At 49.2% G+C, this 19,617-nt stretch overlaps 8 protein-coding genes across 8 annotated transcripts; 5 read left to right on the plus strand and 3 right to left on the minus strand.

Annotated features, from left to right (window-relative positions):
• Window positions 1-570: 570 nt before the first annotated feature.
• PSV08DRAFT_392342 (major facilitator superfamily domain-containing protein) lies at window positions 571-2,524 on the plus strand. The gene is made up of 6 exons (XM_014228267.2): window positions 571-681; window positions 732-1,174; window positions 1,245-1,291; window positions 1,349-1,690; window positions 1,738-1,934; window positions 1,984-2,524. The coding sequence occupies exons 1-6, from the start codon at window positions 621-623 to the stop codon at window positions 2,454-2,456; spliced, it is 1,563 nt and encodes a 520-aa protein (XP_014083742.1). The 5' UTR covers window positions 571-620; the 3' UTR covers window positions 2,457-2,524.
• PSV08DRAFT_47396 (DNA/pantothenate metabolism flavoprotein) lies at window positions 2,525-3,764 on the minus strand. Its single transcript, XM_014228268.2, has one exon. The coding sequence runs from the start codon at window positions 3,742-3,744 to the stop codon at window positions 2,593-2,595; it is 1,152 nt and encodes a 383-aa protein (XP_014083743.1). The 5' UTR covers window positions 3,745-3,764; the 3' UTR covers window positions 2,525-2,592.
• A 1,237-nt stretch (window positions 3,765-5,001) lies between these two features.
• Window positions 5,002-6,393, plus strand: PSV08DRAFT_392345 (heterokaryon incompatibility protein-domain-containing protein; the record flags this gene model as incomplete). Its single annotated transcript, XM_014228269.2, has 1 exon — window positions 5,002-6,393. The coding sequence occupies one exon, from the start codon at window positions 5,002-5,004 to the stop codon at window positions 6,391-6,393; it is 1,392 nt and encodes a 463-aa protein (XP_014083744.2).
• Window positions 6,394-6,673: 280 nt separating this feature from the next.
• PSV08DRAFT_352725 (fungal-specific transcription factor domain-containing protein) lies at window positions 6,674-9,551 on the minus strand (the record flags this gene model as incomplete). Its single annotated transcript, XM_066092849.1, has 9 exons — window positions 6,674-7,235; window positions 7,286-7,299; window positions 7,367-7,509; window positions 7,573-8,286; window positions 8,344-8,357; window positions 8,419-8,617; window positions 8,666-9,132; window positions 9,206-9,243; window positions 9,501-9,551. 9 exons carry the CDS (start codon window positions 9,549-9,551, stop codon window positions 6,674-6,676), a joined length of 2,202 nt encoding a protein of 733 aa, XP_065948897.1.
• Window positions 9,552-10,423: 872 nt separating this feature from the next.
• On the minus strand, window positions 10,424-11,566 carry PSV08DRAFT_402781 (uncharacterized protein). Its single transcript, XM_014228272.2, has one exon. It carries the CDS (start codon window positions 11,548-11,550, stop codon window positions 10,537-10,539), a length of 1,014 nt encoding a protein of 337 aa, XP_014083747.1. The 5' UTR covers window positions 11,551-11,566; the 3' UTR covers window positions 10,424-10,536.
• Window positions 11,567-11,665: 99 nt separating this feature from the next.
• Window positions 11,666-14,096, plus strand: PSV08DRAFT_363222 (uncharacterized protein). The gene is made up of 3 exons (XM_014228273.1): window positions 11,666-11,749; window positions 11,806-11,845; window positions 11,899-14,096. The coding sequence occupies exons 1-3, from the start codon at window positions 11,737-11,739 to the stop codon at window positions 13,907-13,909; spliced, it is 2,064 nt and encodes a 687-aa protein (XP_014083748.1). The 5' UTR covers window positions 11,666-11,736; the 3' UTR covers window positions 13,910-14,096.
• Window positions 14,097-14,723: 627 nt separating this feature from the next.
• On the plus strand, window positions 14,724-16,244 carry PSV08DRAFT_225392 (uncharacterized protein; the record flags this gene model as incomplete). Its single annotated transcript, XM_014228274.1, has 1 exon — window positions 14,724-16,244. The coding sequence occupies one exon, from the start codon at window positions 14,724-14,726 to the stop codon at window positions 16,242-16,244; it is 1,521 nt and encodes a 506-aa protein (XP_014083749.1).
• Window positions 16,245-17,308: 1,064 nt separating this feature from the next.
• PSV08DRAFT_402784 (uncharacterized protein) lies at window positions 17,309-18,703 on the plus strand (the record flags this gene model as incomplete). Its single annotated transcript, XM_014228275.2, has 1 exon — window positions 17,309-18,703. The coding sequence occupies one exon, from the start codon at window positions 17,309-17,311 to the stop codon at window positions 18,701-18,703; it is 1,395 nt and encodes a 464-aa protein (XP_014083750.2).
• Window positions 18,704-19,617: the final 914 nt, after the last annotated feature.

The following is a 19,617-nucleotide window of genomic DNA, read 5'->3' on the forward strand; positions in this document are numbered from 1 at the left end:
AGTCAAACATGCCACGGGCAGGCTTGCGCGACTTCGAGTGTTGACAGTGATGGCAGCGCTCCCAGGACGTTGTGAGGCCCATGCAGCCATACACAATAGCTGGCGACCAGGTTTCGAGGCTGCGTTCCCGTGACCCTCTTCCTACCCCTTTCGTGTTCGGAATTGCACCCAGACTTGCTTTTGATGAACAATCGCGGAATGTACTTTGCACTGGGACCCATCATCCTAGCCTAGCCGTCGATCGACAAGTACGGAATGGCAACCGGCCCCGCACCCCCTGACACTCATGCATCTTACAAGCTGTACGCCATTATCCAGCCAACCAAACAAACCGAAACAAAAACACTAAGCCTATTGACATGCAACTTGCTCAAGTCTTAGAGAAAGTGAGATGCGTCTTGCGAACCACGGGGCGCTGAGTCGATAAGGCCAAAACGTTATATAGCCCTGCGTCTGGCCATAGCTCACCATGTTTGCTTGCCCCAAGATCATTCTCTATGTCACTGGTAGTAGCAGAGAGGACAAAAAGCGAAGTTCATTCAAATTTCTCATTTTGGTTTCGGATATCTTCTTCTTATCCGAATTAAATCGGGGGGTGTGGTAGCACACGCTTCGAAAACATGCGCTTCACACGTCTGAGGGACTTGGATCGGACCGACGGTACGGTGTTGTTGCAGCAGAGTAGGTTGACGTCCCAACAACTTTGACGTGAGGATTGACAATTATCATAGCCACCAGCGAAGAGTCTTCATCAAACATACTCTTGTACCCACAGCCCTCTCCAACCGACCCAAATGATCCTCTCCGTTGGCCGCTGTGGAAGAAACATGTTGCATTCGCATCAGTGTGCGTATTTACATTTCTGACCAATTTCGGTATCGGTGGCATAGCGCCAGCGTTTTACATCATGTCCATTGAGTTCAACAAGACAATGGACGAAATGTCGCACATGCTCACCTATCCGATTTTGGTCCTTGGCGCTTTTAATTTCTTCTGGGTGCCAATGGCCAATTACTTTGGTAAAAGACCAGTCTTTGTTCTAGCAAGTGGGTTGCTTTGTCTCTGTTATGTGTGGGGTGCTGTTGCAACCTCGTTCGAAAGCGTGCTATGCAGCAACATTATCGCAGCATTTGCCGGGTCTTCAACCGAGGCGTTGGGTGCGGCTGCAGTGAATGTGGGTTTCTCGTTTTGTCTCACACACTGGCGCACGCTCTTGTTTTGCCTCTAACTCATATGCCGTCTAGGATCTGTACTTCCTGCATGAGCGGGGTAGCAAGATGGGAATATACATGTAAGCGCTTTTCTTCTGTCTTTGGATGATCTCAGAAAAGTCTCTGACATGCACCAGGAACGCTATAGCAGGCGGAAATACCTTTGGCCCCCTGATTTGTGGCTTCATTGTTTCAAATTTGTCCTGGCGATGGCAGAAATGGATATCCGCAATCTTTACAGGAATAAATTTCCTGACGATCCTTTGCTTTGTGCCGGAAACCAGATACGTGCGCGAAGTTGGCCAAGTTAATACGGTCCTCTCGCCTTCAAACGAGAAAGTCGTCATAGGTGATGAGAAATTGCCCCAAGGGTCATCTCCCAGAACACCATTGGAGCAGTTACCGAGAAAGACATGGAAGCAGGATCTCAGCTTATGGTCTGGGGTTTCGGAAACCAATCTGGTCAAGGTGTTTGTGCGGTAAGTAGTAGTCGAGAATGTTAGTGCATTCAGCTGACATTTGGAAGGCCGTTTCCGATGATCATATATCCAGCGGCCATCTATGCGTTTCTTTGTTACTCTATCTCCTTAGTCCTTACAGTCGCAGTCAACATCCTCAATCCTTTTGTTCTTCAAGCACCGCCGTACAACTGGAACGTACAGATCAACGGCCTTATCAACATTCCTGGCATCCTAGGTAACGTGTTTGGATCATGGGCTGGAGGTAAGAGAACCTGAATAAGATTACTGCAGAATATTCTAATTGCATCTAGGTGATCTTGTAGACATGTGGTGTAAATGGCGGACCAAAAAGTATCTCGGCATCTATGAGCCCGAAAGCAGACTTTATCTGGTAGTCATTCCACTCGTGCTTACTACTGCGGGCAGTGTTCTGTTTGGGTATGGTGTGCAGAATTCGCTGTCGTGGGTATCGCTCTTTTTCGGCTATGGGATGATCTCGGTCTCGCTGACTGCCCTTCCCACAATTACCTTGGCATATGCTAGTGATTGCGCACTACCGGTCAACTCCGATGTCATGTTGCTCATCAACGGGTTGAAGAATATCGTGGCTTTTGGTTTCTTATACGGCGTAGTGCCTTGGGTGGCTGATGTTGGATATGTCAATGCGTTTGGCACAATGGCTGGTATATTCGCTGGAATTGTGGCCATAGGAGCGCTGCTGCTCATCCAGTATGGAGCAAGTGCACGGCATGCGGTGGCACAATGGAAGGTCATCCTGGAGTAAAGGGAGCGGTTATGAAATTGTAATGTGTACATGAAATGCATAACGAACACGTATATGGAGATGTAGCTTTTCCGGGGTGGTATCCAAACCAACTTTATAGATAGTGAGATGAGACGCTTACTGGAGATGGAGTGTGTCATTGCTCAGAAGCCGCAGCTCCTTTTTGAGCCTGTTCTATGAGTTTGGTATGCATGGACTCGATTTCGGGAATAATCAAAGACTCGATCTCCACAGAGGGCTCGCCCTGCGGGATGCCCCGTTCGGTGGCAATTGACCCGCCCGCCTCGTCGTCCTTCTTTGCCAGCTGATCAGCAGATCCAACAAGTGATGGTCTGCCTGACAAACTTTTTGTCCTACGGCTTGTGGGTACTCTTATCCATTTCTCGCCTTCAAGAACCGATACAAACACAACTTCCCATTTGCGAGTGAGCAGTAAATTTCCGATGACGAGGTGGTGTGAGTATTTATTCAACGCATACTTGGCCTTCGTGACAAGTAGCGAAGGGTCAGTCTCGAGCTTGAAGCTTACAATCATTGCTTCCGGTGCCCAGCCGTCCACGAGTTGTTTTAGAAACTTGGGAACCGGCTCGAGGTCAATGATGAGACTCTTGCCCTGAGTGCGTGCCGCTGGAGGTTTTGCATGGCTTTCAGTCACGCCGTCTGCGCCTTGATGAAATTCTTCGTTCGATTGTATCTTGTGCTCGACCATGCGGTCCTGGGGCACAAAGAAGTCGGACACAGCAGCAGCCAGGTAGAACATGGCTTTTGGACCAAGTGGACGCATGAGTTGCGCAACCTCGCGCAAATTCCACAGGTACTCGGTGATTGTTACGTAGGACAGGATCAACAACTTGTTTCCGCGCTTGACCTCAGTATACTGGCGCAAGACGCGTAACATCTGATCCTGGTGTTGTTCGTCCACCACGACCTGGCCGTTCTCTTCCTTCATGTAGTCCAGAAAAGAACGCGTGTTATGTGAATAGTGTCTTGAGTAGGGCAAGAGCGAGAACTGCCTGTGCAGGAAAATGACAGCATATCCATTTTGAAGGAAATACTCGGCACTGGTAGCTCCGCGTGTACCAGCAGAGAAGTTGTCGATGTAGCGCACAGTCTGTTGTTCTAATGGCACTGTGGTGCCGCCAGAAGTGACCAGCACCACACGGCGGCGATCGTCGGCATGGCGTGTGATGAACTCTCTCGCGAGGGTTATGTTCGTTTTGAGGTCCTTTGGCGGGGGCTCGTTGTCAAAGTAGTGATTCTCAGCCTGTTGTGCGTTTAGATCCGTCATGATGGCAGATGAAGCTGTGGTTGTCCTTCAGGTGGGCTGATACAATCGGTAGCGGGGTAGCTTTCGAGGCAGGAGGGGCATGCTGAGTCAGGCATGCTACTACCTTTCGTCATTACAACTGAAGCCTCTCTTCACTTTAACTTGACAGTTTAATCGAACCGAACATTTATTTTGCACTGACCTGGACACGCTCTACATGCGATGGTCGGGGTAGTACCTACTAGCGGTGATTTCTTGCACGCTTCATATTGGCGATTGGAATGAAAACAGTGCGGTTACTAGGAGAGGCATAGCCATAATCAAAACTCGGATACCAAAGTATTTTCAGATGTGTTTTTCTAGTAGTATTTTGTAAGGGCTGACCTCTGTTCTATTGTTGGTGGACATGTCCTTGTTGCGCTCAGCCAGGTACCAGCCCCGCCTTTTAGGCCCCCGTGCCCCGTCTGGAACGCAGACAAAACCACTTCCACAGCAATATCTGGTCGGCGTCTTCTCAAGTGTATTCATTGTCGTCCATTCTGAAAGAATGGCCGAGGATACTGGGAACAAGTTTGACTTTTCAAACTGGAATATTCGGCTTGATTCTCCATTGGCTAAACTATGTACTCATTGCCAACTGATGTTTGACAATTGGAATCGATGGCAACGAAATAGAAGCCACTACTTCCCCCATCATCAGGATCCTACAGAACTTGAACGGGCCGCAGCATCCAACTGTTCACTTTGTTATCAATTTTGGAGAGCTGGGCCAACTATACTTCCAATCACTATTGACGATGATTTAAAGATATCCCCGCTCAACACATATCAGTCACTGGGGGTAAATATCCATTCTGGTGATTTCCATGACCCGAAAATTCCGTTACTAGAGAACTTTCTGCGATTCGATCTGAAATTCCGGATACTTGATGGGCGAGAAGGTGGGACCACGCTGAGCTCTCCACCGCTTTCACAGGACTCACCGGACAAAGATACTCGTAGAGCCCAGATGATGGAACGGCAGAAGCAAACCATAATGTACCGCGTTACTATAGACCCATCACCTAAGTCATGTACGTACAAACATTATATCGTTGTATGCTCCTCGCTTATCTTGTTACAAAAGTCATTGTACCATCTACAAATGAACAGGAAGCACAAAACACAAGATTCTCAATTGCCATGGCTAAAGAATGGCTACGAGATTGTTCTCTGAAACATGAAAGATGCCAAAATCGTGCATCACAACACATACCTACACGGCTGGTTGGTACTGCCATGGGTCGGTGCCGCGTCTACCAGCGAGATGAGTTGAATGCTGGGGTCGAATATGCGACACTCAGTCACTGTTGGGGAAGAACTAGATATCTTACCCTGAGTAAGAACAATCTGCAGCAACTAGAAACTCAGATACCAAGTGAAGATCTCTCACGCACAGTGCAAGACGCCATCACGATAGCACATGATCTGGGTTTCGAGTACATCTGGGTGGACACTCTATGTATCATCCAAGATGATCTCGCGGACTGGAAAAGAGAAGCAGCGAGTATGACGAGTGTTTACGAAAACTCAAGTCTCAATATCGCAGCCGCTGGCGCGAGAGATGGACGAGACGGCTGCTTCTTTTCTCGGCCCACCCATTGGAACTGCAAGTTGCAGCTATACAATAGTCAACACACCCTTGAGTATTCCGCAGCTCCTGTCTCTCTTTATTCGCAATGCTTAATTGACATGCCACTAATGGAGCGCGGCTGGGTACTCCAAGAACGCTTGTTAGCCGTGCGTACTCTGCACTTCACGACCACTGAGCTGTTCTGGGAGTGTAATCACACTACGGCCTGTGAAAGCTTCCCAGAAAGATTACCTGGAGATATGAGGATGTCTTCCAGATTTCTACATAAAAAAACAATAAACGATTCGATGTGGCCATGGATTATTGCTAGGTATAGCGCCTGCAAATTGACATACGTCAAGGACAAACTGGTCGCGATCTCCGGCCTTGCTAGAAAGATACACCAACAAACAAATGACCAATATGTAGCAGGGCTATGGAGAAAACATCTGGAAGCTCAGTTGTGCTGGTTCATCTGGATTCCAGGGCCACGTCGGGAGACGGAGGCATACATCGCCCCAAGCTGGTCATGGGCCTCTGTGGATGTACCAGTTCATACAAACCATGTATCTCTTCTCGACCGACCAGTTTTGATATCCGTAGTGGATGTCAAGATTGGATATACTGAATTCGATTCGTTTGGAACAATCAACAGTGCCACCATGAGAGTTCGGTGCTGTGGTCTACATCGCGCGAGTTTTGATGGATCGACCAATGAACTGCTATTGCCGGGCAACAAAGGCGTAACTGGAGGCACTGTGATGCCCGATAATAGTCCAGATGGTGGCGACGAAACAATTCAAGAAGGACTCTTACTACCAGTGTTTGTGGACAATGGGAATGATGAGGCAATCATAGGCTTGGTGCTCAAGCTTTCGGGTCAAGGAAAGGGTGTCTATCGCAGGGTTGGGAGATTCTGTGTGTCCTTGAAAGAGAGTCTGATTGATACACTTGGTCAAATTGTCGATGATGGATATGGACATTTGAGCAGGACTTATGCTGAGGTGTTGAGAGATGATTCCGGTGTTACTTTGGGTTATATGATAGATATAATCTAGGAATTGAATCGTGTACCCAGAAGAGCAGTTCCTTGAATTTTTACCGTACAATTCGGTATTATCACTATAATTTGTCTCCGACTAGCAGGGTGAACAGAATTGTGAGCTTTGGCAATACATGAGCTTAACATTTTTTCTCTACAAATGCAACACTTTGTGATCTAGCGATGAGTAAATTGTTCTATCAGAAATCTTTTTAACGAAGATAAGAAGAACCCAGCGGGAAGCCGAATATGTTAAATTGAGCAGAGAGGAGAGGGGTAAAGCCTTGCACTATCAATCAGAAACCTGGGTTGTTCATGTCAGGCATCTGCATATCGTTGTCCAAATCCATGAAGTTGATCAAATATCGCGATCCTGAGAACCAGTCTTGTACAGAGTTCTGGCTTACACCCAAAACTTGTTGACTCATGCCTACACCTTCAAAATCTTGCGCGCCACTCATGGCTTCAGTTGATGGGTAGTGCTCATGTCCTTCCGGTACTGAATCTGGCATATAACCAGCCATCGACCAATCTGTATTAGACAATAGTCCAAGAGCGCTTAGATGCGGGCCAAATTGTGAGACTGTGCTAAAGTCTAGTAAGACATCAGGTGCAGTCGCGTCGAGAATGTCTTGTCCCAGGTCTGGCAAAGATACCAACAGACCCTTCTCGATCTCGGTTTCTTTTGCTTGGATGTAGATTCTAGCTACTTTCAAGAAAAGGAGACACATTTTGTATAGCTTTTCCGCGCCCTCAGAGAATGTTCTACAAGACTCAAGGCTGGTGACGAAGTCTGAGAGAGAATCTAGATCGGTGCGATCGGTTCTCTGGATTGCGTTGCAGAATAAGACGATGAAGCTGATTAAAATCAATACCAAAGCTATTGCGTGTATCAAGAAACTTCTTACGGAGTAATTGGGGCCTGTATATAAGTTAGCTGGGTCGGCCAAGTTGAGTGAGTGATTAAGGCATATCCACATCTTGCATACCTCAAGGATGGACCAATGGATGTATCCTGCCCAAAGTTCTGTATTGGCTTTTGAGTTGAATTGGGCATTACACCTCATATGCGCTAATATTGCCGCTCGAGAAGACTCGAGACACTCCTGACTCAATGTATTCACTGGACATGCTGCCCGGTATATAAGTGCACAGGTTGAGTAATGCACTACAACATCTGTATAAAAAAACAGACCCTCGACATCATTAAGGTATCCTAGATATTTAAGCACTGTTTTCCAGTCGAGAGACGAAAGAAACTGACCTATGTCATAAGCACCGGGCTTCAGGGCATCTTGATCGTGCTTGCGTAATGTTTGTTTATGCTTGAAAGGCAGTTCTGTCTCGATGGGACTCGCTAGATTGGTAGAGTCTCTGATACCTACATAGCCTCGTTCATGCCAAGCTTGTTCCATCGCACGAACGAGACTCACAGCAGTTTGGTACCGTTCAGTCTGCGTGTTGAGGAATGCAGCTGCACTAAACAAGCTCTCATACGTCTTCCCTTGAACCTTAGCAACTTTGACCCAATATGGAAGCATTTTGTTGCCTTCAGATCCATTATGCGATGCATCGCTCGTGGCAAGGAAGGGCAATGACACATCCCAATCCTGGATGATACTTGCTCGACCCAAACGCAGAGACAGTTGCTTATCGAAGTAATATATCATCCAAAATAGATGCATTTTACGTCTCTGCTCCTCTTCTGGGTCGTTCTTCATGGTTGCGAAACGATGGTAACCTAGATTTTGACATAGTTCGACGGCGCAGGAGTTCAGCATCCAGGCAAGTGATGGCTTGCACATCTCGACTGCGCAAGCCGTACCTAAGCTTAGGGCTACAATGTTTTCATGGCTAGCTGGTATGAGTATACCAAGCTGGCTTATGGCAAGCTCCAACTGTACCCTAGCTGAAACCGCCTAGAATTAGATGACGCACATTTGTTAGATCACAATAGACAACGTACCAGAAGACGCGTATCTAGAAACAGTCAATACAATCCTAATAAGTAAGTTGAGGGGCAACAGTGAGTTTCGCGCACCTTGTCAAATCCGCCTTGGTGGTACCACTCCAGGGTGCCGATGAAAATTCTGAAAATATATTGAACAATACACCAGACGCAAAAATTCGACGTGGAGTACCGCACGTGGTTGGGTTGGAATAAAAATCTTCAATGACTTCATAGAGATTCTTCGCATCAATGATAGGAAAGAAAGCAGTAAAGATCATAGTAGGATGTTCTATAAGCGTTAGCAGATCCGAAGATTCCTATACCAGGGACTACCAACCCAACACCTTATCCATGGCGACCTTCACCACACTCCAAGGGGGCTGCTCTAACTTTGCACTGTCAGTTCTTGGAATAGATCGATCAGCCAATTGCTGAGTATCTAGCTTTGGAGAGATATCTCCATGATTGCTGGGCGTAACCAGCTCCTCAAGCGCTGTCAAGGCTGCTTTGACTTCTATGTTTTGGTCCATCGATGGTGTCTGACCAACCACCTGGACGAGCAACTCCCGTACATAGTCTGACTGCCTATTCATTCCAGTCTCGCCTTCAAAAGGCGTAGGTGTCGTCGACTCGGCCTCAATAACGGAAGATTTCTCATTGAGTTGAGTTGACGAGGATTCCGTCCGAATGACGTGCTCATCAAATACTGTGTATGCATCCTTGATCTCCAATTTTGAAGCAATCTTGGCGAGGACGGTCTCGATATTTGCAAGGCGGCTCTCAAGACGGTCTATCTTCTTCTCACTGCCTATGGTCAAATGCCTAACTCAAAAGCAGGTTTGGATACGCACTACTCCCCAGATAAACTGATTCTTACTTTTGGAGGTTTCTGTTCTGGTACAACTGTTTTGCAATCTTGACTAGTTAGTGAACCTTCGCGAACTACTGAGATACACCGTATTGGGAGTCTGGGTGTAATGCTACACTACAAACGGAGCTGGACAATCGTCTTTAGCCCTAACTGATTTGCTCGTCACCAAACTTACCGGCTTTGTTCATTCTACAGTTAGAGCACGGCACAGTCCGATCGCAGCGGATTTTTTTCGTTCGACAATATTCGCACTACAGCCGAAATGTTAGAATAACAGTAAGGCGTAGGCTGATTATCGTACCGAACGTTTGCCGACCACGTCGTCTGCAGATGGTCCCATATTTTCTTCCATATCTGTCACAAAATCAGATCCGCAAACATCAGCGCACACTGTTGGCACCTCGCAAATAAAGTTTTGATATTTGAATTCAAAGGCTCAAGATTGAGGCTAAAACGGATGACCTCATCACGCAATGATGACTCCTTTAGGTACTAGGTCCTTGCCCAAGCGCACTACAGTATTTTGACTTGGCCGGATCACCAATCGCCGGTCAGATAATAGCTTGCGCTGTCACTGTTTACCGCTCCGGAAGAGATATTAACACAGGAAAAAGTAAGCAAAGTCTGACACGCCCCACTTCGCCAATACACTATTCCGTATCTGTTCTGCATCAGCTTACAGGTTCCGGTATATGTGGTTTTGAAGCGATTGAAACAACACACCAATTTTTTCTGGGCCTATCAGAGCTCTTTCTGGGATATTCCAAAGTACAGGGGGAACCAACAGCCATGTCATATCAGATATCACACATCCAACGTGAGCTCTCGATGGACCAAAATGTTCGGATAAAAACCTTCCCTACCAAATTAGAGCTATAGCAATCAGACACATTTACACGCTAGGATTATATAATTACATGATTCTCTCTTATCATGTTTCAGTCAGTACATGAAAACCTAGCACTCTAGCATACTAGATCTTCTTTGTAATGTGTGGTCGTAATGGCAGCTAATCGCAAACAGTAGGCTTGTTTTGATTAAGGCTAGTTTTATTCCAATACTACGTATTTAATCCACAAAGAATTCAGATAGCCAACCAGTTCGGCTAGGTGCTCATCGATTACTAAAGGCAGGGACTACTCCATTGGATACATACATTCGAAGCGCAGAGAGTATACACAACACTCACGATCAAGCAAGAACAGTAGCGAGGGCGCGAGGCTGTTACGATACTGAACCACCCTATAGAAACGGTGAAATGTGTTGTATAATTTGTGGTATCATGAGTAATTCTACACGTTATCAAAACACAATCTATGCGTACATCTTTTTGCAGTTCAACCCCATCCCCACAACGTCTTGATAGTATCACCAAACGTCGCTTGGCCAGCCTCTCTCCTCTTCATGCGAGCTACTCTTTCCTCAATGAATGTCTGTTCAAGCTGCTTCGCAACACCATTTTGAGCCCTCAACTCCCCTACTACGGCCATTCTCTCAATCTCGCGCTCTTCAGGCGACAAACTCTCGAGCTTCTTCTCGTATTCTTTCCGTGCTTCTGGTTTGATGTGGGCCCATACTTCATTTTCGTCGGCAGTATTCAAATTTCCAATCTCAGTCACCTGTTCATTCTTGGTAGTTGGCGATATACCACCCATTGCCTGCGCAACGTTACGTTTGGACAAGACGCTTTCAAATTTTGGGATAGGCCGGCCTTCTTCCTTTGCCTTTTCTATCTCTGCTTCTTGCTGCAACATGCGTTGGTACAGCTTATCGGCGTGCATCTGGATCTTTTCGTCCTCTTCGGGAGAGCGTGCATCCATGGTCATGTAGCCCAGGGCCTTGAGGAACTTGGACTGGATATCGTAGCAGCGATTGAACTTGCGCGACTCGGCGCTGCACATTGTGCCCCTGGACCACCACGTCTTGGGGTTTCGAAAGCATTCAAATTGCTCCATATACTCAAGTGCACAGTTTTCCATTGCTATTCGGCCAATCGAGGCCTTGCGGTCGTTGTAGGCATCGACCAGGTCTCGCAGCCGGTCTTGCTCCGACTTTCCGCGGTCATCGAGGATCTCCTGGGGGGTGTAGTTCTTCCAAAGATAGGCATAGCGCCCATCTTGGAATTGAGATTGAGGCGGCACCCGAGGCCTAGCGGATTCGGTCTGTTCCTGGGACTGCGACGGCGGGGGTGTGGGTGCAGGTGTTTGTGCATCGGCGGGCTTTTCCTTGGGCGCAGATGGCAATGAAGGCGCCGGGCCTGTAGGGGCTTCTTTGTTGAGGAATTCACGGAGGGAAGGATCGAGCTGATCTGACCCGGTTGGGGTATTCTTGTTACCCCACAGCCAGCCCATGATGTAGGAATGCAATGGCAGTTGTTGTGTTCCGAGACGTGAGCAGCGAACGGAATTATTGCGGGGATGATGGAGGCCAAGCAAGCGCCTGGACATGCGCGTCAACCCTCACAACACCACCACCACGCGACGACAGCAGCCTCGCCCACCCCACCCCGAATTCGAATTGTTACACCGCACATCGTCATGGCGCCCGTCGGTATGAGACAACAGTATAATTCTTACTTATCCGTCTTTGTGCTGACACATCCATAGATCGCCGCGAGCATCGACAGCAGCGCGTGCGCGGTGCTGGGTAAGACAGGCGTCATGACATGCAACCAACGACTTGGATGCTGACAGCTGCAGCCCTTCCTCAGTACAGGCGACTTTTGGCTTCAGCTTCGGCGCTCTCGGCGCAGCCCCTGCTAAACAATCCTCACTTCCTCCTCTGCCGCCCTCTCGTCGAACCCCAGTCCAAAGTACACCGCGTGCCCCGAATGGCTCGACACAACGACACAGAAGCGCGTCGCTTCAGCGCAGCAGCGCGTCAAAACGCAAGAGTACACCAAAAGATACGACAGCGACCCCGCAGCTCGGCAAAAGAAAGCGGGCTTCGCCCACTGCACAGTCGGATATAGTCGAAGGGGAAGAGGATGAGCTGAGCCCAAACCGCGAAGAGATTGCGCGCTCGGTTGAAAAGACCAAGAGAGTGGTTGGAAATGCCTCCCCCGCACTCGAGGAACAGGACAATGGCCCGGATGAGCTCTCGGTGCTGGACGAGGGTGCGAGCAACGTGCGCGAGGCCGTGTTTGCTAGATCTACCGTGATGAAGCGGACACCACCTCAGGCAGCGGTACAGCAGAGGGCGCTCTCTGGAAGCGCAAGGCGAGAGACACCGACCGCAGGCACAAATGGGACAACATCAGCAAGGTCACGGCGCTCCATATCAAGACGATCCAAGTCAACCGATACCGCCCCTGAGACCCCTAGTCTACTCCCGAGCGGACAACCAAGAAATTCGGCCTCCCGAATTGATGCCAAATTGAATACACCAGCGGCGGCGCCAACCGAGAATGAGAGTGAGGACGAGCTTTCGCCCCAAGTGCCCGTAGCTACGCCGCGCGTGGTTGGGAGTGAAATACAGCCACAGGAAACACCGCAAGAGGAGACAGAAATGAATGTCGATGAGCTGTCCCCACAAGTACAACCAACATCAAGTCAGAAAATCCCGACAACATCACAGTCGATTGAGGTGCATTCAGCAAATGGAGACCACAGGGAGCCACCCACGGAACCACAGCCCGCGAAACGTGGACGTGGCAGACCGCGATTATCGGATGAGCACCACACTGAAAGTGGCACCCCAGCAGTGGCTTCGGTGAAATCTGTGAAGCGTATGAGCCCTCGTGAAGAATTCAATGTCCGCGAGAGCGAACCCCAAGAAACACCGGTGATACACAAGTCTGTTAAAAAGAAGAGCAAAGAGCCTATCATCGAAATCGCTGATGAGACTGTCGACGACCTCTCAACTGCTCGAGGCAAGGCGTCTACACGACCATCGCAGCCTGCAAGACAGAAAGATAGTGTGGAAGTCTCCAGTGCACACGAAGTGTCAGCCGGAGAAGGGGATTCCCCGCTAGAAGAAGAAATGGAGCCCGTCCCTGGGCGATCTGCTCCCGAGCAAGTACCACGCGTTAAGCCTTCAACGGAAAAACCACCTCGCAAGCGCCAAAAGCTTGTGGGGCCAACGCATACCATATCAGTGATGCGGATAAAAGGCTCTACAGTTCGGGGTGTCACTGCGGCAGATATCACACGGTCAATCCTAGAAGATAGCATTGACCATCGTCTCAAACGCATGGCTGAAAAGCTGCAGAGCTTGCAAGATTCTGACAGCCGAAAGGAGCTACGAAGCCAGATCAATATGTCGATTACCTTCAAGGAGAGCTTGAATGAAAAGCTCATGGATTTACAAGATGCTAACGACGTACTAAGCACGAACTTCCAAAAGATGAAGCTGCTGAGACGCGCCAATGCCGATTTACGCAAAGAGATGTTAGGCCTCCAGAACAATCGACAGGAAATTGCCATGGAGCAGGACGACATCCAGACACAGTACCATGCTGAAAAAGCCCGGGCGGACGCTCAGAATATGCTCAGCGGCAACATGTTCGCAATTGAGGCTGCGATTAAAAACGGTCGTGCTAAGGCGCGCAAAGAAGGAAGAGAAAACGAGGGTCCAGACATGCCACTAAGCATGCTACTAGACGGCGTAGCGAAGGATGTTGGCTCGCGTGGTGGTGGGCTTTTGGCTAATGTCAAGGGCTTCAATGGGCTTCTAGAGCGGGCTGCGAGCTGGCTAGAGGGGAGAGCCTAATTGCTTACACAAACTCTATTTACTTGGTGGCGTTTCATTCTTTTGTATTTTGGGATATGATACCCGGCACCATGGCCACCCACGAAATGGAATTTCTTCTCACAACGCACCCTTGGGACACGCGTTGTGGCACTTGCAGACGATCGTAAATACATACATACATAGAAATTGAGTCCATGGAACGTCTGTGCCGTTTGCGTCCGAGGTATTGACGTACAGGTGGCGCGTGCTATCCGGCTGCAGGCTAGTAGCCACTGTTGGCGACAGGCCAGTTCTCCGCGTTTGTGTTCGTCATGGTGCATGATGCATCTCACCAAATCCCGTCCGGCGCAGCCGGTACATGATTAGGTCTGTCCCCTACCCAGATTGACGTGTACACAACTTCAATTTGACAGTTAAGTATTTTGCCTCCGCCGGGCGGGTTTCGTCATTGAGGTGGATCGTTTCGAAATTTCCTTTCTTGTTCCGTCATATTCACGCGCTGCTTGTTCGACGTATCCCCAACAACCCTCTCGGAACTCCGCTTCCTTGCTTGCTTCGTTTGGCCATTTGCATCAGCACCCAAACGCCTCTGTTAAACACCACGCGGTGTATGATTGACTAGTACATATCGCAATACAGACGGTGCCCTTATGTTTGCTTGCGAGCGGTGAAACCAACGCTAATTAGAGCCGTTACCGGACTCTTCACCTGTGACGCTTATCACCAGACCATTTCTTTACCGATCGTGAGCCAAGACATCTCACCAGACTAAAACATACCTCAACTGACCTGGACCGCCACCACCTTTCAACGTTGTTTCAACTCCTCCAGCATGGTTTGCACGCCTATTACCATCGACAAGGGTCACACTATCACACCCTTAAATTCCCCACCAGTTCCTTTGGTGTCGCCCAGCAAAAACCCTCCTTCACCTTCCACCAAGTCGCCTCGTAACCCCGTCAATCAGCATTGGGTTCAGGCACAGCAGCGAAAGATTTTCATTCACCATTTGAAACAATGGTCCATGGGCCACGATTCAAGCGCGCATTTCCAAGGGAAGCTCAGTTTGTTGCCTCCTGATCCACGTCGGAGAGAGGATTTGGATTTGGGTAAGAGCGTGCAGTGCGTGCTTACAGATTCGAGCTTCAAAGATTGCAGCAAGAAGATCGTTGTCAGACTTTTTAGTCCGCAAATGGGCAAGAGGAAGAGCAGGAAACCTTGTATGATAAGGCAGGCGCAACGGGGTGACATGAACCCTTTTGAAAGTAGAGAAGCGTTTACAGAGTGGGAAGAGGGCATGTGTCCATTCACATTCGCTGAAGAGGATATGACCCAGCCAACTTCGCAGGTCAAATCCATTTCCCCGAGCAACTATTATAAACTGGTTGTCCGCTGCGGTTCGGGTTGGCTTTCCGCCCGTGAATACCTCAACAATCTCTACTTCACACGTCTTGCAATCAAAAATAACAGCCTCAGTGCCAACACTGTCTCTAGCAATACAGAGCGCGCAGTTCGCACGCACTCACAAGCTGTTAGCCCCCAACCAGCTCCAGAAGACACTGTCAACATTCAGCCCTTATTCCATCCATTCCTTCGCCTACCTCAAGAACTTCAAGAAATGATCTTGATGACCGCCGCGGGACTTTCCCGAAACTACGACCTTTTACCTGAAATCAGCTACCGACTGAAATCAAAACACGCCAAATCACCCATCAGTCTCTCGGCCCTCCTTCGCATTTCTCCCACCATCACAAGTACAATGCAGCCGTACATTCTCCACCGAACCGCCTTCCACTTCGGACTAACAGGAACTACAAACTTCTTGTGGCAACTAGGACCAACCAATCGCCCCCATCTTCGACGTCTCGCCTTCCATTTCGGACGCGGCGCGCTCCTGCATTGCGTACGCTGGCTGGCACCAGATCCGATCTTCGAACTGCTGCAGCCACCGGTGCAGAAGGATATGGGCGGGCTTCCGTATTTCTGGCGGTGCCAACTCCGGACTTTGGCAAAGGAACTACATCTCACAGAGCTCATTATCGGGGTCCAAACTATGCCGCATACCGACATTGCCATGGTAGCAAGAATAATGAAGGAATCATTTGGAAGTGTTGAGAAAGTTTCTTTTATCGAGAGCTTCCTTGATGGGTCCACAAAGTTGCTTGATAGTGCAGATTCGCGGCTGGAAGGTGTAGGAAAGGGGTCGTGGAGGGACATGACGAGGGGATATGTAGAGAGGTATAAGAGGCAGGTGGGATGGCATAACTATCATTTTGGACTTGAGGTTGCGGGCATGACGGATGTGGAGTTGGAGAGAAAGATGGATGCGGAGAGTGAGTTTTTTGATGGTTGACGGGGATATTATGAATGTAGAGATGGGTTTAGAAACCAGATGTAGAGCTTTGCTGTTATGATTGGATAGTGAAGGTTGGGCTGGGATGGTAGAAATCCATCGCTGGTGGCTGTATGCTGAGGATATGTACATATCTGCTGTTGGATGTAATGCGTCGGCATTCTTTTTCTTTTTGGGGGATCTCCACAGGTCAAAGTAGCTTTCGTGTTGAATTATATGAAGTACCTCTCTCCCTTGGTTGCGACTGATAGATTAGATGTAGTAAGGCAGGTCACCTACTGCAACATTAAGACCATGGAGTGAGCTACCAAGCTGAGAGAAATGAATGTGTTGCCTTGGATGACTGACGAGATCTGCATTCAAGATTGCATAACTTGCGATGCCAGGAAACCCCTACATGTCACATTCCAGGCATCATCTTTGCATAGATTGTACTCTTGTACAATAGCATTCCAAGAAACTTCTGGTGAAGATTACTTCCTCACATATCAAGTAATGAACGGGTTTGTAATAGTCCTCATTCCAACTGACTTGGTGGGAAATGGCCCATATCCTGCCTGCCAACCACCTATTCAAAATCTCTTACACAAACATTAGTGTTGTGTAAGAATCATGGCGTTGCCTCTGATTTTTGTCGTCCCGAGGATAGGGGATGTCCCAACCGGGATTAGCGACGTTAGCAATACAACAAGCAATTTGGTTGCAGTGTCGTTTGTTTCTGACATCATCGCTCAAAAACACCAAACGTCTTTGAATCCGACTTCATCCACGGTTCTGCCGCATACAGGCCCCCGCGATACACTGTTCGCTGTCATTACGGAAAGCGCGGCGCGTTGTTTTGACGATCGCGGAGGGGTTGGCTGCGTGTCTATCTCAATCAAAATATCTTCACTCTGACTCCACACCCTTGAATCGTTACATCCGCAACTGCCTTGACGATCATATGCCTGATATATCCACAGGTGCTCTATTGCTCTGGAGCTCTGCAACTTCCGTGGACAACCATATTAAACCAAGTTTCTATTTCAACAACATCACCCCGCCCTTGACCAAACAGGCTCCACATGGCAGGCAACCACAACACAATCAAGTGCAAGTCATGCGCTAGAGCCCTCGCAGCTATCACAGCCGATGGGCTCACTCCGATACAAGCGCCAGAAGAGTTTGGATGCAGCGCCTGTCAGCGGTTTGGCACACTCTATGATGCTCTGCAAGCTGCAGATACCGAATGGGCGGCTTTCGAAAACAAACGCGATTCCATCACGAAGAGTTTTGCGAGAGACAACCACAAGAAAGCCCGTATGGAATTCGATAACTGGCTCATGACGGTAGAGGCGCTCCCGGTTCCACCAACTGGAGAGCGCACTACGCGCATTGAAGAAGCAAGTCCGGAGGTGCAGCATGTGTTCCATGGGAGCGAGGAACCACATTTAGGCATTGCGCGTCGGAGATCACATTCGCCAACAACCCAACCTCCTGTAACAGCTGAAAGATCACCCAATCCACGGCTGCAGCAATGTGACGCGCCACTGTCTTTTCGGCCGTCGCCCAAGCGATCGCGCAGCACCAATTCCCTTTTTGGACGAAAGCGACTCAAGTTTTCAGATACGGTCGAGTTCCACCAGACCTACCGCAGCAGTGATGAGTATCACCGACCTAGCCAAATGTACGTCAGAGGCCGCAATGCACCGCCCGAAGGATCGGAGTACATGGACACGAGCGGATCGAGCCAAACATTCCTTAGGTTTACACAAATGAAGAAAGTGGGCGCAAAATGGGTGGAGCTGAGTGAAGAGGACCTTGCGAAGAAGAGCAAGAGTCCGGCGCTGGCGATAGCACAGCAGGCCCCTGCAGCAGTAGAGCAGCAGAAGTCACACAGCGGGAATGAAGGTGTGACTGGCAAGTTGGAACAGAAGCAAGAGGCTCCACCAGATGCTCGTGCAGCCAGGTTAGCCAGACGTGCTAAGGAGGCATCCAGCATGGGCTCAGAGCAGACCAAAAGCACGCCAGGTACTCGAAGTCGGGGTAACAGAATAGCACGCAAAGTGAAGGCGCCGTTGCCTGACGATGCACCAAGTGGAGTCCAGGAGTCTCTTATTCAGCCGACGATCATTTTGTCAACATCAACGGTGCAAGAAATGAGAACTGGTGATACAGACAAGGGCCTAAGTGCAACGAACGATGTCGGCCAGGGAGATGAGGAACGTGGAGGAAGAATAAGCATTGCGACTATTGAAAAAGCAAATATTGGACGCATGCGCAATAACGAGATACGAAGCCCAGAACCGTCCAACAACAAGCTCCACTTGGACGGTCAGCACAGTGGGACAGCAGGCAATCGATACGAGTCGATCGAGCGCGATATCAAAGAAATGTCAAGTGGGTTACATTCTACCATTATCACCCAAAACCACTCGGCCAACGAGTCGGGGACCCAAGCGCTCATGCACCGACTGTGAAAATACCTACATGACCACAACTCTAGACGCGCAAAACACTGCAGCGACAATGCAACTAGAGTAGATCGAGAGAAATGTACAAGGTGTGCAAAACACCCGGTGGTACATTCTGCACGGCCTCGCAATGTCACATCTACAGCGACAGTAGTTCAGCCGTTCCATGGCAGAAGTAAAGCCATCACGGTGTGTCAGGCAGCAACACCAGGAAGCAAGCAGGGCTATCCCATTGGTCTTGCCAGGAACACGACGTGCAGCAGAATGGGGATACGCGCCCTCCCGTCAAAGTTCGCGTACGTAATGGGGTAAATTTCCCCATCTCCTACAGGTAGGTTGGCCAAATGGATAAGGCCACAAAACGCCTTGCCCTGCCCGGCAGTGGTAATACGAAAGGAGGACAAGGGCAGCATCCGATTTCAAATGCCCTAGCGTCCGATCAAGACGAAATAAGAGAGGGCATGATTACATGTAACTGCAAACGGTGGCTGGGCTTGAGGGAGGGGTGGTGGGTTGGCACCTCGAAGCCCAGACAACGACCGGTTCAGGGATGCCTTGATTTCCTTGTCCTTGCCTAAACTACGCACCTTTCACCCAATCCTTGGTCGACCCGAAACCGTTGCTGGGAGCTGCAAGGACCCTGGCCCGATTGCTCCATGTCCATGTACGTATGTGCGGTAGCAGGTAGTTTATATTGGCCCGCAACCGTTGCACCCATCCCACGCAACCAAAAAGACGTGCAGGACTGCCGAAGCGTGCAGAAAGTGCCTAGACCCCAGTAGGCTCCGCACCACCACTACCACGACCGCCCCTACCACCCATTCCCACTTCCCGAGACGACTTCAGGTCAGACAAGAAAAAGAGGAGCAAAGATCGACAGGGCTGGGGGTGTGCGCGTTGGTTGGTGCGTTGGTGAGGAG

Source organism: Bipolaris maydis (genome assembly GCF_028858645.1).
Source record: "Bipolaris maydis strain C4 unplaced genomic scaffold PSV08scaffold_9, whole genome shotgun sequence".
Classification (NCBI taxonomy): Eukaryota; Fungi; Ascomycota; class Dothideomycetes; order Pleosporales; family Pleosporaceae; genus Bipolaris; species Bipolaris maydis.

What these genes read in the sequence shown, in the direction of transcription:
- PSV08DRAFT_392342 (XM_014228267.2), top strand. Translation starts at nt 621, where the DNA reads ATGCGCTTCACACGTCTGAGGGACTTGGATCGGACCGACGGTACGGTG. An exon ending in TGGGTGCGGCTGCAGTGAAT is followed by an intron (nt 1,175 to 1,244) that starts GTGGGTTTCTCG and finishes TATGCCGTCTAG; the next exon opens with GATCTGTACTTCCTGCATGA. An exon ending in CTGGTCAAGGTGTTTGTGCG is followed by an intron (nt 1,691 to 1,737) that starts GTAAGTAGTAGT and finishes GACATTTGGAAG; the next exon opens with GCCGTTTCCGATGATCATAT.
- PSV08DRAFT_47396 (XM_014228268.2), bottom strand. Translation starts at nt 3,744, where the DNA reads ATGACGGATCTAAACGCACAACAGGCTGAGAATCACTACTTTGACAAC.
- PSV08DRAFT_402781 (XM_014228272.2), bottom strand. Translation starts at nt 11,550, where the DNA reads ATGGGCTGGCTGTGGGGTAACAAGAATACCCCAACCGGGTCAGATCAG.
- PSV08DRAFT_363222 (XM_014228273.1), top strand. An exon ending in CAGCGCGTGCGCGGTGCTGG is followed by an intron (nt 11,846 to 11,898) that starts GTAAGACAGGCG and finishes TGACAGCTGCAG; the next exon opens with CCCTTCCTCAGTACAGGCGA.